The sequence below is a fragment of the Rhineura floridana genome, chromosome 5, assembly GCF_030035675.1.
Source record: "Rhineura floridana isolate rRhiFlo1 chromosome 5, rRhiFlo1.hap2, whole genome shotgun sequence".
NCBI classification, from domain to species: domain Eukaryota; kingdom Metazoa; phylum Chordata; class Lepidosauria; order Squamata; family Rhineuridae; genus Rhineura; species Rhineura floridana.
This window is the reverse complement of record NC_084484.1, coordinates 100,288,709-100,305,389: the sequence shown is the minus strand read 5'-3', so window position 1 is coordinate 100,305,389 and position 16,681 is coordinate 100,288,709. Positions and strand designations below refer to the sequence as shown.

At 43.0% G+C, this 16,681-nt stretch overlaps 2 protein-coding genes across 5 annotated transcripts in view; both read left to right on the top strand.

The window, feature by feature from the left end:
• Positions 1 to 2,382: 2,382 nt before the first annotated feature.
• Positions 2,383 to 9,798, top strand: LOC133386086 (uncharacterized). The gene is made up of 4 exons (XM_061629708.1): positions 2,383 to 2,399; positions 2,490 to 2,725; positions 4,156 to 5,021; positions 9,574 to 9,798. The coding sequence occupies exons 1-4, from the start codon at positions 2,383 to 2,385 to the stop codon at positions 9,796 to 9,798; spliced, it is 1,344 nt and encodes a 447-aa protein (XP_061485692.1).
• A 4,436-nt stretch (positions 9,799 to 14,234) lies between these two features.
• DOP1B (DOP1 leucine zipper like protein B) overlaps positions 14,235 to 16,681 on the top strand; it is a 100,317-nt gene continuing 97,870 nt past the window's right edge. For 2 of the 4 annotated variants that reach the window (XM_061627704.1, XM_061627701.1), the window contains exon 1: positions 15,006 to 15,179. The gene's annotated coding sequence lies outside the window, so the exon portion shown is untranslated. Of the gene's footprint in view, positions 14,254 to 15,005; positions 15,180 to 16,681 lie in introns of those variants that run through there. The other 2 variants (XM_061627702.1, XM_061627703.1) reach the window with 2 other exon arrangements.

The following is a 16,681-nucleotide window of genomic DNA, read 5'->3' as shown; positions in this document are numbered from 1 at the left end:
CATTATATGATGTTTTCAAATATGCTTAGTGTCAAAGCAATCAACAAGAACAGAAATGGAATATACTATTATGTATACAGCTGTAGCACTAGAGGACTGGAGAAGACCTGCCCTGGGAGCAAGTACTTAAGCATCTGGGTGCTTGCTCCCCTGGGTTGTTGTCTCTTAAGACAGCTGAGGTCACTGGCAAGTGCTATAAGGACTGGGACCCCCAGCTTGACCCTGAATCCAGAGAGAGGCTGCATTCAATCTTGCAGTCACTTGCATCAGCTCCTGGCTGGGCCAGGAGGCGTAAAAGCCCAGCAGTCCTTGGGCGGCAAGTCTACCGCTGGCAGGGGCAAAACCAAAGGGGTTGTCCCTTAGGGAGTCCCAAGGGTGAGGGCGTTATCCCATTCTACCTTTTTTTAAAAAACCAATCTAGACGAGATTGGTAGTGGGAAGAATGTAAGGCACCCATGTGGTTTCTCACCAGGGTGAGTGTCTGTGCAGTGAGCTGAATGATAGGAGAAAGTCACCAGATGCCTTCAGAGTGAGAGTCTGCAACTGGGAGAAGGGTCGCCTTCCCTGGGTGTGAGACAGGGGAGGAGTAGATGTGCCCTGTGTGAAGATTTTGAGTAGGACTTGTTTCCAATTCTCTCATTAAATTTCAAAAGATTATTTACGCTCTTAGATACTCCACAACAACAGATTAAGAAAAAAAAGAGAAGAAAAAGGAAACATAAAAAAGATAAAAACAAAATTGACCAAGAACAAAATTCACTTACAAAGAGTGATTCCTCTGCCCTCTTGAATGGAGAGAGTTTGGAGGAGGATACTGCTGAGAGGGGAGAAGAGCGGAGTGATCAGGATGCAGTGGCGGAACCCATCGAGGACGAGGTCCGTCCGGAACTTAGTGTTTTACTTGAAGAAGACCTGTACCTGGTGGAGCAGGAATGGAAATTAACTTTGAATGACCATAAATTGGTATTCATAAACTATCCGAAACCAGGAGGTATGTTGTCTCCCCATAAACGAAGACTCCATTGTTGGAATATAATAGAAGCTACTAAACCGGGACTAATGAACATAGATAGAATCTTATCAGTCCAATACTTATATTACAACTATAAAAAGGCAAGAGCGATAGTTACCTTCAAGGATCGAGAGGACGTAAAGTTGATATATACTAAAAGATCAATTTTCAGCTATCAAAATATTCAAGTATCGAGACTATTTGAAAATACTGCTCCCCCGAGGAATCTTTATAATTCTCAAATTTTTAGACAAACAGATAGTTACCAAATAATCAAGAATGAACCACTGGTTCCTACAGAAACAGCAAGAAAGGAGTCCTCGGAGAAGACTACAGATGGTCTGCAGGATGCTCCTGATGAAACCGCAACTTTAGATAACTACAGTTCTCCGTCCATTCTACCAGAAGAACGAATGCTTATAACTATATGTAATAGACAAAGCACATCGGAACGTTTGAACATTATTACTAGGCTGAAAATGCTATTAACATCCATTGAAAGAGAAATGGTAGTGACACCAATTAATACTAGCGATGAAGAATTAGGAACAGTGGTGCTAAACCAGAGTATCCTGGCTGACTTTTTAGAAAATAGTTGCGAAGTGGAACCTATTGATCAGTTAAAGATGAATCCTATTGGAATATTGCCCTTAGATACTGGTACTGAAGTGGACCAATATGATAAAAATGATGAGACCCAATGTTTATCTCCATGACAGAGGAAGAACATTCCATTAGATAAGCTTAAAATAATATCATGGAATATCGCTGGATGGTTAAATAAAGTAAATGATATAGACCTGAGACAGTTTTTGATATCCCATGATATTATTCTATTGCAAGAAACTTGGTTACTGGATAAATTATATGTGGCCGAATATACTACATTTGAGTTACAAGCCAGCCCCAGCTCCATGGGAGGTCGACCTAAGGGAGGGATAGCCGTATTAGTCTCAACATCGTTAGAAGTTAAAGTAAAACAATTAAACCCCCTTAAAGATCTAGCAATTGCTATTATAATGGAGTTTTCGGATTTTTCATTAATTTTAATTAATGTTTATTTACCTCCGGGGCGTTCTAGGGAAATTATTGTTAATTATTTCAATCTACTAGATAAATATATTGCTGATTTGACGTTACATTATCTATCAGTCCCGATCTTATTAATGGGAGACTTCAATGCGAGATTGGGCTCCTCAGATGAGGCACTATACTCTAAATATTTGCAACAATATTTAGTTCCTGATGATACACTGAATCTCCCTGTGAGAACTTCAAAAGATTCTGGAATAAATTATGCGGGGTTGCTTCTAATGAAATTAACAACTAAGCTGAATTTGATTCTGATGAACGGCCGTTCTCCCGGAGACATGGAGGGAGAGCTTACGTATGTTTCATACTCAGGCACCTCTCTCATAGATCTAAGCTTTATTTCAAGTGAATTATTTTTTTCAATACTAAAATTTATGGTTGTTAGACGTTTGGAAAGTGATCACTTCCCAATTGTATTAGAAATAAACTCCAGAACGAAATCTATCCATTTAACTAAAAGTGCCTTTTCAGATGATAACATCGATATCTACCCGAAAAGAGCGAAATGGATCCCTAGAATAGCAGATCAGATTACCAAGATGCTTAACTCGTCGGAGATATTAATGTTTAAACAAGAGTTAATAACTAGGTCAGAGATGAATGATCCTTTGAATCAATTCGGTAAAATAATGTTGACGTTAATGAGGAATTTGACTAAACACCCAAGAAGAAGTAGTCCGAAATGTAAATCTGCTAAAGTAAAATCCTGGTTCAATCAAGACTGTATACAACTTAAAAAACAACTCGTGAAATCTATAAAGCATACACTATGTCAGGACACTCTGAAGATTTACATAGATATGTAATAGTTAAGAGAAAATATAAACAGCTAATTAAGAAGAAAAACGAATAGAAAAGTCGGAAATATGGCAATGTTTATATAATGCTGCCAAATTAAAAAACCCAAATATCTTCTGGAAACTTATTACAGCTTATTGGCCGAGATCACACTCCCATTCTGATTGTAACATCCCGGCAAGGACATGGGAAGAATATTTCACAAAATTATACAGCAGTTCAAAAGAGGAGGGGATATATGAATATGCAATAATGAATGAGCTCCCAAAATGGATCTTAGTATCCGAGGATGAAATACTAGAATTGATTGAGAATCTAAAATCAAATAAAGCTCCTGGCCCAGATAATATCCCCCCTGAGGTATTTAAGAATAATGCTAAATGGTGGGCTCCAGTATTAGCGTCACTGTTTTCATACATTGATTCTACGATGATTATACCAGAAGATTGGGGGATGGAGACAGTTGTGCCCATCTTTAAGAAAGGGTTACGAATGGATCCAGAAAATTATCGCCCAATCAGTCTCTTAAATGTAATAAGCAAGCTATATGCGGCACACCTATTTAACAAACTGACCGCCTGGGTAGAACAAATGGCTATATTGATCCCGGAACAAGCAGGTTTTAGACCAAAGAGATCAGTAATGGATCACATATTAGTCTTGCAGCATATTATAGATAAATATGCGCAAAGAAAAGGAGGTTTTTTCTGTGTAGCGTATATAGACCTAAAGGCAGCATTTGATTCGATAGCAAGATCAAGATTGTGGGCGAAATTATACCAGCTGGGAATGGACAGACGTTTGCTAACATTGATACAAGGCCTATATAAAAACACTAAACTAAAAGTAAGATGTAATGTACAAGGCCATTTAACTAACTCGATTACAACTTTAAAAGGTGTAAGACAAGGATGCATTCTATTGCCCATTCTTTTTAATGTATACATCAACGATGTTATCAAAATGCTAGATAAGTACGCTATCCATTCCCCAATGTTAGCCAGTGCCCCAAGAAATGCCCTGTTATATGCATATGATCTAGCTCTTTTGTCAAGGACTCCGATTGGGCTAAAGAAATTGTTAAAAGGTATAGCTCAATATTGCGAGATGGAAGGGTTAGATATAAATTACCAAAAAACCAAGATAATGGTTTTCAGCAAAAAAAAGGGTAAAGCATAAATGGATATTAAATGGAAAGCTAATTGATCAAGTGAACTCATTCAAATATTTGGGATTCACCTTCCAAACTTCAGGTTGCCATAATTACCATATTAAATCAGTTATATTAAATGCAAGGAAAACAGCTAAAACACTGACAACGTTCTACCACACTAATGGAGTTCAATTGATTATACCTGCTATTAAGGTTTTTAGAGCTAAAATAATCTCTCAGCTTACTTATGGCACACAGGTGATGACAAGAGACAAATTCCCAGAGTTAGAGGCAGTACAGACCTCCTTTATACGATCTATTATGGCTATACCACCATGTGTCCCGAATAGTGTAATAAGGTTAGAAATAGGGACACAGTCTATAGAATCAATCATCTGTACACTGAAGATTAACTACTGGTTAAAATTAACCTTAGAACCTCAAGGATTAGCCTCCCATATATTAATAGATAATTTTAAATCTATTTGGAACAACACTACCCTCAATAAACTTCAGTATCTTGGATTTTCTATGCAATCTATAGTACAGATGGGAAGTGAGACCGCTAGAGTAAACATTAAACAACGTATCAGAGATGTTGACTACCAAATCCATTTAGAACAAGCAAGGAAATATAGGCACAATGACAGGTTTTTTATACCAATGCCATATTTGAGCAATCTTAATATATCTAAATGTAGGAAAGCATTTACCTGGGTTAGAATGAATGTTCTGCCATCGGCAGTGTTGGAGGGACGATACAATAAGACCCCGTATGCAGAACGTCTATGCCCCTGTGGAAAAAGAGAAATTGAAACGAATGTTCACGTTATATTACACTGCTCTCTGTATGATCATTTAAGATCGCTTTTAATTACACCTCTTTTAGATCACCAAATATTAAACTCAGAATATTCACGAATAAATTATCTCCTATCGGATCATAAGAAAGAAACTACACTTGAGGTAGCAAAATTTATTGTAGCAGCAATATCAATAAGAAGTATATATATTCAGAGTTTATAATCGTTGTAATTTCATTTAAATAGAAATAGTTAAGATATTTTAATGTATGAAATTTTAAAGTTGTGAAATTTTATTATAAGTGCTATACATGGAATTGTAAATTAATTTGTTTAAAGTATGTTATGGATCTTTGGGTCGTTAATAAAATTACTACTACTACTGGGAGAAGGGTCGCCTTCCCTGGGTGTGAGAAAGGGGTGGAGTAGATGTGCCCTGTGTGAAGATTTTGAGTAGGACTTGTTTCCAATTCTCTCAGAGGCATACTGGGATAACTGGTTCTGGCAGGTTTTGTTGGTGGGCTCTTGTGTCCATATCATGTGTTTAGGAGTCTTAGTAAGACATGGGTGATGCCACCTCAATTTCAGTGACCATGGGTAGACGAAGGTATAGTCATAGGGAGGTGATGAGCTACCACAGAAGACAAGGGCAAGGCTATCTACACGTAGTTCCTCACTCCCACTCCTCCCATGGATGGGTTCCTGGTTGCTCATCTACTGTGCTCAATGGCCTGTATGCTCAATGGCCTTCCGATCCTACTTCCAGGGTCATTTTCAGAGAATAGCATTGGGTGATTGTCTTTCAGCCCCTGGCAGTTGTGCTGTGGGGTGCCACAGGATACCATCTTGTCCCCCATGCTGTTTAACTTCTATATCAAGGCATTGGGAGCGGTCATCAGGAAATTTGGAGTGAGGTGTCAGCAGTACGCTAATGATACCGAGCTCTATTCCTCTGTAACATCTGAATCTAGAGAGGCTGTGCAAGCCCTGGACCGGTGCCTGGACTGGTGGGCTGGATGAGGGCCAATAAACTGAGTCTGAATCCCAGCAAGACAGAGGTGCTGTAGATTAGTGGTTCCTCAATTCAGATAATTGGTCAGTTGCCTGCTTTGGATGGGGTTGTACTCCCTCTGAAAGAGCAGGTTAGCAGTCTGGGGGTGCTCCTGGATCCTTCTTTGTTGCTAGAGGCCCAGGTGACCTCAGTGGCTAGGAGTGCCTTTTACCAGCTTTGGCTGGTAAGACAGCTGTGGCCATTTCTGGACTGGAATAGCCTGACCACTGTTTTGTCCACGCACTGGTAACCTCCAGGCTGGATTACTGTAATGCGCTCTATGTATGGCTGCCCTTGAGGTTGGTCCGGATGCTGCAGCTGGTGCAAAATGCAGCGGCATGACTGCTCATTGGGGCAGGGTATCACCAACATGTCACCCCACTGCTGAAAAAATTGAATTAGCTGCCCACTAGCTACTGGGCAAGTTCAAGGTCACTGGGGCAGAGACGCTTGGTCAGCTGGGGCTCTCCTGTTCTTGCAGAGCAGGTTCCCTCACTAGGTTGTTCAAAATCTGTAACTGACTATTCTTACTACCTTCCCCCAGCTGCTGATGCAACCAATGAGATCAAGGAGTCCTCACTTGAAAAACTTAAGGAACTATGGCTAAGCTACTGGTCTAATTCAATTCCAGTGAACAGAAATATGAAAGGGATGGTTAGGTTAAAAAAAATTAAAGATTACATACTAGGACATTACTTCTGACTGAGCAATTAAAAAGTCAAATGATACACCAGCCACCCAAGGTTCAATTTCCTTTGAAGGAGGTCACTGGAGGCTTATGGCATTTTTGCCATATATGATTTTTACACACATACACACACACACACAACACACACACACACACACACACGGGTTGAGAATGATCGTGTATCTTTAGGAGAAGAGCCAAGTGCAGGTGTTTTTGCAACACTGTAATGGGAAAAACCACAAGGTGGAATTCTCCTTTCCCCCTACACAACTTTTAACGATACAGAAGACCTCTTGGAGGCAACCAACAGATCTGAATGACCTGTTTTCAACATAAAAGCCCCACCTGGAAGAGTCCTTACAACCAAAAATCACAGGGATGACATCCCAGCTAACCCATTCAAATTTACAATATCATAATGATTATTTGTACAATCCAGATTTTCCTGATCCATTCACTGAGATCCACACTAATCCATTCACAGTGGGGCCATAGGGTGAAGCAGGGTTGCCAGGTCCATGGCCTGAGACTGATCCTGTATCTTTAGAAGAGAAGGTCAGCCAAGTGCAGGTGTTCTTGCAACTCTGTAATGGGAAAAACCACAAGGTGGAATTCTCCCTCACCCCTCCACAACTTTTAAAGATATAGAAGACCTCTTGGAGGCCGGGCCTGGCAACCAAGAGGTCTTCTGTATCTTTAAATTGAACCTGCACTTGGCTGACCTTCTCTTCTCCTAAAGATACAGGATCAGTCTCAGGCCAAGAACCTGGCAACCCTAGATTAAGCCCTATTTTAAACCTCCTCACATTTGGCTGCAGTCTCTGCTTTTGCCTGCAGGTGGAGCTAGAGATATGCACATATACATGCTGTTGGAACATACCATCTTATGGGCAGATGGGTACATAATAGGGTTGCCAGGTTCAGGGCCTGAGAAGAGAAAGTCAGCCAAGTGCAGGTTGTGATTTTTCCCATTACAGTGTTGCAAGAACACCTGCACTTGGCTGACTTTCTCTTCTCCTAAAGATACAGGATCAGTCTCAGGCCCTAAACCTGGCAACCCTATTCCCAACAGAAACATCCAGACTCACACCCAGCTATCTGGATCTGCACGCACACACACCTCCCCAAACTTGCCTTTTTTCTGTCTTTCTCTCCCTAACTCCCGTCTGTGGGATGGAACAAAATGATACATTCCCCTTTTTTTAAACTTACTAGATTGAGTTAGCAATACACCTTTTCTTCTCCAAAAGAGGAAGGTACCAATCCGATAAGGTTTCTAGTTACTGCTTTAGAGTGGAGCTCACGCACACACAATGTATCACATGGGATTTCATTTGCATTGTCAGAGTTTTCTGATGATCCTCTTACAGTTATTGAAATACAGTAGTAAGCCCCACTGAATGCAGTGTGACTTACTTCTGAGTAAGCATGTATAGGAATGGGCTGTAAGGCTGCCATCCAAAGCACATTCACTTAGGAGCAAGTCCCCATTGAACCAAAGTGCGCTCTCTCTCTCTCTCTCTCTTTTACACACACACACACACTCTCCTTGAACAAACAAAACTCCTCCGTCGGGTAAAGGAAAGGAAGCACTTGCTGGCAGACAACAGCATCTTCAGCATGCAAGGACCAGTATACTATTCCATACTTCCCTGCACAACCTTTTTTAAAAGCAAGCCCCAATCACTCCCCCAAAGCTTGCTGCTGGCTGGCAGCCTCAGCTAAGCTTGCAGTGATCATAAGAAAATAAGTACTTGGGCTTGGCTGTCCAGCCTCCTCTCTATGTAAACTTCTGTCTCACAGGTCCTCCTGACTCTTCTTTCCCAAGGCAACCAGGAAATGTGCGCTTGGCAGTTGGGAACTGAGCAACTTGACTGGCTGTAGAGACAGAGGGACTCTAAGGAGGGGGCTATATAAATCACTTAAAAAACATTATTTAAAATTTTTTCATTATGATATATCCCTGATCATTAACATCAGACTGGCATCTTATAAAACTATACTATACGGCTCAAATTGAACAAAATCTTGTACTAGCCATTACATAGCAGCTTGAACATATAACTCTCTCATCCCCCCCAGAAAAACACAAGACATTGCCCTGTACTTGTTCAATTTGAGCCATATAGTATGGTTTTATAAGATGCCAGTCTGATGTTAATGATCAGGAATATTTTATAATGAAAAAATATTAAATGTTTTTAAGTGATTTTTATAGAATGTGGTCTCTAAAAGTACTCTGTCATGTTTAAGACCATGGTGTTGTCTCCATGACATTAATTTGAGTTTGTTTGAATGGTTTTAGCTCCTGAAGAAGGAAAGTATTTCCGAAATGCGTAGAGCACTACAATAAATTTTACTTGCCACCACAGCTTGCCTCTCCTTTTTGTCTCCAGTGTGGTGCCTGTTCCCTTTTGTTCCTGTATATCTCTTGAACCAGATAATCTAGAAACTTTTTTTTAAGTGAAAGCTGAGAGTCAGAAGATTAAGGTGACTCACCCAGAGAGGACCCCAAAAATCCAGTGTCCAGGCAAAAACCAGAGGCCTGGCAACCCTAGGAAGTACTTTTTTTTGTCAGTCCTAAATCTTCCAACATCCATCTTCATTGGATGTCCATGAGTTCTGGGTGTTATGAGACAGGAAGAAAAACTTTTACCCATCCATTTTCTCCATGCCACGCATAATTTTATGCACATCTATCATGCCACCTCTGATTTGCCTTTTCTCTAAACTAAAAAGCCCCAAATGCGGCAACCTTTCCTCATAGGGGAGTCACTATCCCCTTGATCATTCCGGTTGCCCTTTTCTGAACCTTTTCCAGTTCTACAACATCCTTTTTGAGGTGAGGCAACCAGAACTATACACAGAATTCCAAATGTGGCTGCACCATATATTTATATAACAGCATTATATTGGAAGTTTTATTTTCAATACCTTTCCTAATGATCGCTAACATGGAATTTGCTTTTTTCACAGCCACTGCCCACTGGGTCGACATCTTCACTGAGCTATCCACTACGACTCCACAGTCTCATTCCTGGTCACTCACCACCCATGAGCGTATACATGAAATTTAGCTTTTTTGTTCTAATATGCCTGACTTTACACTTGTTTACATTCAATCGCATTTGCAATTTTACTGCCCTTTCACTCAGTTTAGAAAGGTCCCTTTGGTTGAACAGCAGCAGATTGTACCTATAAGTCTCTTATGGCAGTGATTCCCTTGGTTGGATGTGACTTGGTCACCCTCCCAAGTTATAAAGTATTGTTTGTTTGACTAATGAGTGATTATCTGATCTGTGAGAAGTGGGCCAGAAAAAACTATTGCACCCCATCCTGTGTGTTGCTGTTTTTCCTTTTTGGTTAGGGTTACTTTCTATGATATGAGAAGGGAAGTCTATACATGCTTAGAGGCCAAGCCTTAATTCCTAAGAAAACGTATGGGTCAAAACTTTAAAGCCGCCTGTGGACCATGCCATCTGCCCTGGAAACCCTGCAGCTTAATTTGATGTAATGTGTAGGGCTATGGCTATTTACTTGGGTGGTGGCAGACAGTCTGCTCTCTACATATGCATATAGGGTCCAGAGGGATTTTATTATTAGTTGTTCAATTAGTATTAAAATTATGTTGCTGCTGGACTGAAAGCAAGCATGAATTAAGCCCATATACAGTCTGAGAAAAATGATATACAGTGTGTGTGTGGATGTCCAGCTTCAGCTGGGGGAACAGCTGCAGCATTGGGGGACTGGAGAAGACCTGCCCTGGGAGTGAGTACCTGAGCATCTTGGTGCTTACTTGCTGTCTCTCAAGACAGCTGAAGTCCCTGGTACATGCTGCAAGGACTGGGATCCCCTGCCTGACCCTGACTCGAGAGAGGCTGCAGTCAATTTTGCAGCCTCTTGCATCAGCTCCAGGCTAGGTCAGGGGGCATAAAAGTCCGGCTGACCTTGGGGAGTCCCTTAGGGAGTCCCGAGGGCAAGGGCACTACCCCTTCTATTTTTAAAAAAAACCAATCAGGAGATTGGTAGTGGGGAGGATATATGGTGCATGTGTAGTTCCTGTGCATGATGAGAGCCTGTGCAATGAACTGAGCAATAGGAGAAAGTCGCCAGATGCCTTCAGAGTGAGAATCTGCAAGTGGCAGAAGGCTGGCCCTCCCTGGGTGTGAGATGGAGGGGAGTAGATGTGCCCTGTGTGAAAAATATTGAGTGGGTCTTACTGTTCCCCATTCTTGCAGAGCCCTACTGGGATAATTGACTCAGATAGGTTTTGTTTGTGGGCTATTGTTGGGTCCATATCAGGTGTTTAGGAGAAGTCTTAGTAAGGAGGAACGTGGGTGATGCCGCCCCAATTTCAGTGCTCATGGGTAGAGGGAGGTATAGCCATGGGGAGGTGGTGAACCACCATAGAAGATGAGGACAAGGCTATCTACACCTTTTTCCTCGTTCCCACTCATCTCATGGGCAGATTACTCGTTCCTAATCTGCTGTGCCCACTGGCCTGCGTGTGCTGTTGTTTAACACTAGATCGGTACACAGTAAGACCAGACTCATCCATGATTTGATGGTGGATGAAGGTGCCGATTTTGTGTGCATTAACGAGACCTGGGTGGGTGAGCTGGGAGGAGTTGATCTGACTCAGCTTTGCCCATCTGGATACTTGGTGCAAACGCCAATATAGGCTGCAGGGATGGGGGGGGGAGTAGCTGTGGTCTACAGAACTTCCATCTCTGTCACCAGGAAACCACTCTGTCTTGGAGCTGGTTGTGAGGGCCTGCACCTGGTGTTGAGCCAAGCAGACAGTAAACTAGGGTTGCTGCTGGTGTACCGTCCACCCTGCTGCCCGGCAGCTTCTCTGACCGAGCTGGTGGAGGCCATCTCGGCTGTGGTACTGGAGGAGCCTGGAACAATAGTCCTGGGTGATTTCAATGTCCATGCTGTGGCTGCCTCTAGTGTTCTGGCTCAGGACTTCATGGCCTCCATGATGACCATGGGGCTGTCTCAAGTTGTCACCGGCCCAACGCATAGAGCAGGGCACACCCTCGACTTGGGTTTTGCTCCAGATGGGGGAAGGGGTGGTCTGGAGATAGGGGTGGATGTCACCCCATTGTCATGATCAAGACCACTTCCTGGTGAAGTTTAGACTTATGGTTCCAATCCACCCCTGCAGGAGTGATGGACAGATGCCCCAGAGACTAATAGAATCCACAAGATTCCTGAATGCCCTGGGAGAGTTCCCAGTAGATAGGTCAGGTGACCCTGTTGAAGTCCTTGTCACACTGTGCAACTGTGAGGCGTGTCAGGTTCTTGACACAGTTGCCCCCGAGCACCCTCTCCTGCATTGTGGAGCCCAGTTTGCACCTTGGTACACCAGTGAGCTAAGGGCTGGATGACGGCTAGAGCACAAGTGGCAAAAAACGTGCTGTGAGGCTGATCGCGCATGAGTAAAACATCATAACTGTGCCTACTGTGAGGTCAGAGAAAAAGGCCCACTAGATGGGCCACTGGCCTGATCCAGCAGGCTCTTCTTATGTTCTTATGTTCTCTGCCACCATCACATCCTCAAGTAGCCGCCCAGTGGAGCTTTTCCATATTGTCTGGTGTCTGCTGACGTCAAATCTAGGAAATGGAGGTTTAAACTTTAGAGGCCCACAGTGAATTGTTTGCAAGGCACTTTGAGGGTAAAGTTGCTTGCCTCTGTAGCAATCTTGATGCCTTACCCGCATCTACTGTAGTCCCCAGTGAGGTAGGTGTTCAGTGCAATGTCTGCTGCAACTTCTTGGGATTGGTTTTAGTTGATGTGGCCTGATGACCTGGACAAGGTGCTTGTGACAATGTGGCTAGCAACGTGTCCTCTCGACCCTTGCTCTTCTTGGCTTATTAAAGCTTGCCGAGGGTATTTGACCAAGTGGATCCAGGGCTGTGGTCAATGCATCGTTGCAGGAAGGAGTGGTTCCAGCCACCCTGAAAGAGGCAGTGATTTGATCGCTCCTGAAGAAGCCCACCCTGGACCCACTGGTTTGCGACAACTACTGACCAGTCGCAAAAACACCCTTCTTAAGGAAGGTAATTGAGAGGGTTGTGGTGAAGCAATTGCAAGTACTCCTGAATGAAAGAGATTATCTTAACCCATTCCAGTCTGGGTTCAGGCCTGGTTATGAGACTGAACTGGCCTTGGTCGCCCTGGTGGATGACTTTTTTTGGGAGGACGGGGGAGTGCGACCCTGTTATACTTACTTGATCTCTCAGCAGCTTTTGATACTATTGACCATGCTGTCCTTCTGGGCTGACTTAGTGAGGTGGGTATTGGAGGCACTGTTTTACAGTGATTCTGATCCTATCTCCAGGGTCATTTTCAGAGAATAGCATTGGGTGATTGTCTTTCGGCCTCCTGGTAGTTGTGCTGTGGGGTGCCACAGGGTACCATCTTGTTCCCAATGCTGTTTAACATCTATATGAAGCCTTTGGGAGCAGTCATCAGGAGATTTGGGGCAAGGTGTCAGCAGTGCGCTGATGATACCCAGCTCTATTTCTCTGTAACATCTGAATCAGAAGAGGCCGTGCAAGCCCTGAACTGGTGCCTGGACTCTGTGGTGGGCTGGTTGCCAATAAACTGTCTCTCTATCCTAACAAGATGGAGATGCTATGAGTCGGTGGCTCCCAAGTTTGGATAATTGGTCAGTTGCCTGCTTTGGATGGAGTCGTATTCCCTCTGAAAGAGCAGGTCCATAGTCTGGGGGTGCTCCTGGATCAATCTTTGTTACTAGAGGCCCAGGTGATCTCAGTGGCTAGGAGTGCCTTTTACCAGCTTTGAATTGTAAGACACCTGTGGCCATTCCTGGGCAGCGAAAGCCTGACCACTGTTGTCCATGCACTGGTAACCTCCAGACTGGATTACTGTCATGCGCTCTATGTGGCGCTGCCCTTGAGGCTGGTCCAGAAGCTGCAGCTGGTGCAAAAGGCAGCCACGAGACTGCTCTCTGGAGCAGGTTTATCGCCAATATATCACTTCGCTACTGAAAGAATTGCACTGGTTACCTGTTAACTACTGCGCTAAGTTCAAGGTGCTATACAACTTGGGACCAGGATAGCTAAAAGACTGTCTTATCCCTTATATATCCAGTCGATCAATGCACTCTGCAGGTGAGGGCCTCCTACAGATACCAGCTTATCAGGAGATCTGTTCCTCACAACATAGGAAGCAGGCCTTTAGTATAGTGGCACCTACCCTTTGGAATTCCCTCCCCTTCAATATTAGACAGGCGCCACCTCTGTCATTTTTTCGGCATCTACTGAAGACCTTCCTCTTTCAACAAGCCTTTTAAGTAGAGACCTTATCCCAGTATGTATCTGTGTTGAAATTGATTTTAATATGTTTTTCAACCTTATTTTTAATGTTTTTAAACTTTAAAAAATGTTTTTAAAGATGTTTTGTTTTAATATATTTTTAATGGTTGTTGTGTTTTAATATATTTTGAAGTCTGTTTTTATGATGTTTTAAAGTGTTTTTAGTGCTTTTGTTTGCCACTCTGGGCTCCTACTAAGAGAAAGGGCAGGATATAAATAAAATAAAATAATTAATTAACTGCAAAGCCTTGCTCTTCTAAACAGCTGTTGGGAGGCAGGGGGAAGAGAAAGAACCTCCTTTGCAGAAAGGTAAAGCATTGCTCTTTTGCCACAAAGTATAATAATGAAATAATATTTTCTTTTCAGTCCTGTCTAATCCCAGAACAATTCTTCTCTGACCTTAAAGTTCTGGCATTAGAGGACTCAGTGTTTTTAGTTTTTATTGTGTGCTCTGCAGTTTTGCAACACCTTCTCTAAGTTATTGCAAAAGAAAAATAAAACAAACCCCAAAGATATTTTTGTAATACCAAAGCAATTGGGTTTTTAACTATTTTTTCTAAGTTCTGAGATTGGAGGTTCAGAGATGATTTTGCTTTTTAATTCATGTATTTACTGGTGGGTGGGCAAGCTAGTAAGAATTTTGCTAGGCTAGTAACTTATTTATTCAATTTTTCCCCCACCCTTCCTTCCAGTAGGAGCCCAGGGCAGCAAACAAAAGCACTAAAAACATTCTAAACATCATAAAAACAGAGTTAAAAACATATTAAAACAAAATGCCTTAAAAACATCTTTAAAAAAAAAAAGCTTTAAAAACATATTAAAAACAATTCCAATACAGACGCAGACTGGGAAAACATCACTGCTTTGCAAATATATTGACAAGGCTGTATTCATTCCCTTTTTAAAAATTACTATATCATTTGAACCGCTTTTGCCTCAACCCAAATGTCAGAGCGTGTAGACGGGGGAGTTTTCCGCGTGCAAGCCATTTGAATTTGTTTTAAAAATGGATACCCCCCCCCCGTCCTTTAAAAACGCCCTGCGTCAGCCACCATCGTGACGGTAACTTCCATTCTCCGCCTCCCCTTTTAGTCGCTGACTCCTGCTTCAACCCCGCCCAGCCGTGGGACACGTCGCAGCAAGAGAGGCAACGGTGGAGCCGTAAGTGAGCTGTTGCAGCGCCGTCCTGCCTTCGTGGTGAGAGCGGCAGGTCAGTCCACCTTCTGCTTCAGCGGGTGAGTAAGGAAGGTGGAGGGGAGAAGCTGCTGCATTGAGGACATCCAGCATGTAGGGCTTCCCGCTTGCTTCTCTTCCCCCTCCCTATTCTGTGTAGCGAGGGGGGGAATCCTCCTCCCTTCAGGGCAGGGGACGCTTCGCCGACTGACCAGCGAAGTGAAACTGCCCCCACCTCTCCTTCAGGTGCATGCCGAGGTCTGGGGGAGAGGGCCAAACAAAGCAAAGCTGCCGCGGCCCTTCCAGGGTCGAAGATATTTTCCAGAAGGTGTTCAAAAGGTCGTGTCTTCTTCCCGGTTTCACCCGAGGAGGAAGAAAAGGGGGAACTCGGGTGCAAGGCACCACCCTCTCTGCTTCTCGGCTCCAACTGTAGGCGTGCACGTAGACGTCGAGCACGTCACACGTGTGTGTTTGTTTGTGTTTTGCAGTGCCTGCCATTCTACAGGTTGTATCCTGCCGCCCCTGGGTGTTTCTCTGGGTGACTCCTGTGCCAGCTGTTATGTTGACACTGCTGGATAACAGCTGTTGGGTTGTGTTTGCTATGTAGGAGCAGCAGCCTGTCAAAGGCGGGAGGGGGGAGGCTGTTACTGCATCATCAGTGCAGTATCTTTCCCTGCCTCGCCTCGTTTGCACACCATTACAGCTGAAATGAAGGGAGTGGGAGAGAAGAACGGGAGAGAAGCGCAGCTTTCAGCCCAAATAAACAGCCTCTCTAGAACAGGTTTAACTTCTGCAGGGTAAGGCATCACTGCCAAACGCTGCAGTCTTTCCCTGGCTGTAAGCAAAATGGAGAGGAGAAGGCGGTGAAAATGTATTATGACAATATTTACATGAATATCCTGTTGTCTGGCTGCTTTTGTGAGAGCCTTGCGTGAGCATCAGCCAAAAGCTATATTTTAAAAGCAAATGGCTGGTATCTTGGTTTGTGCGTGTATTTTTAATACAGCTTGTTTTATTTGGTGCTTCCTATTTCTGCCCTTGATATTTCTCAAGAGGAAGACCCCAATGGTCCTGTGTTTCTTGTTTGTTTTCAGAGTTGTCACAGTTTGATAACTAGCCCCCAAAGCACCATGACAAACCAAGACAAATAATTTCAGACATGATGTATTACATTAATGGATATAACAGTATATGCTACTGTTGATCATATCATATATTAAATAACGATTGATTTATTGCCTTTATTGCTTCTATTTCAACAGTGTTCTGAGGTGTCATTATTTCTCAATGAAGGACCAAAACCTCAGCAAAATTGTTTCTCCAAGTCCCATCCCTGACCATCATTCCAGACAGTTATCATAGTACTATCAGTTGATAGTACTGAAAGCTGCTGAAAAGTCTAGCATATAGACTTTATTGACTATGGTATTAAAATGTATATGTCTAAAATCATATAATAAGAGTGGCCATTATGCATTCTTAAGATCCCCCACTAAATAATACAGCGTATTGCACTCTCTTAATCTAAGAAAGCAGCTCCTGCTGTCTACATTTGGTTTTGCTT

Excerpts from the sequence above, each read along its gene's own strand:
- LOC133386086 (XM_061629708.1), top strand. Across the intron at positions 2,726-4,155 it reads TGATCCTTTGAATCAATTCG|GTTGCCATAATTACCATATT; the intron begins GTAAAATAATGT and ends TCCAAACTTCAG. Across the intron at positions 5,022-9,573 it reads AGAAAGAAACTACACTTGAG|CCACTGCCCACTGGGTCGAC; the intron begins GTAGCAAAATTT and ends CTTTTTTCACAG.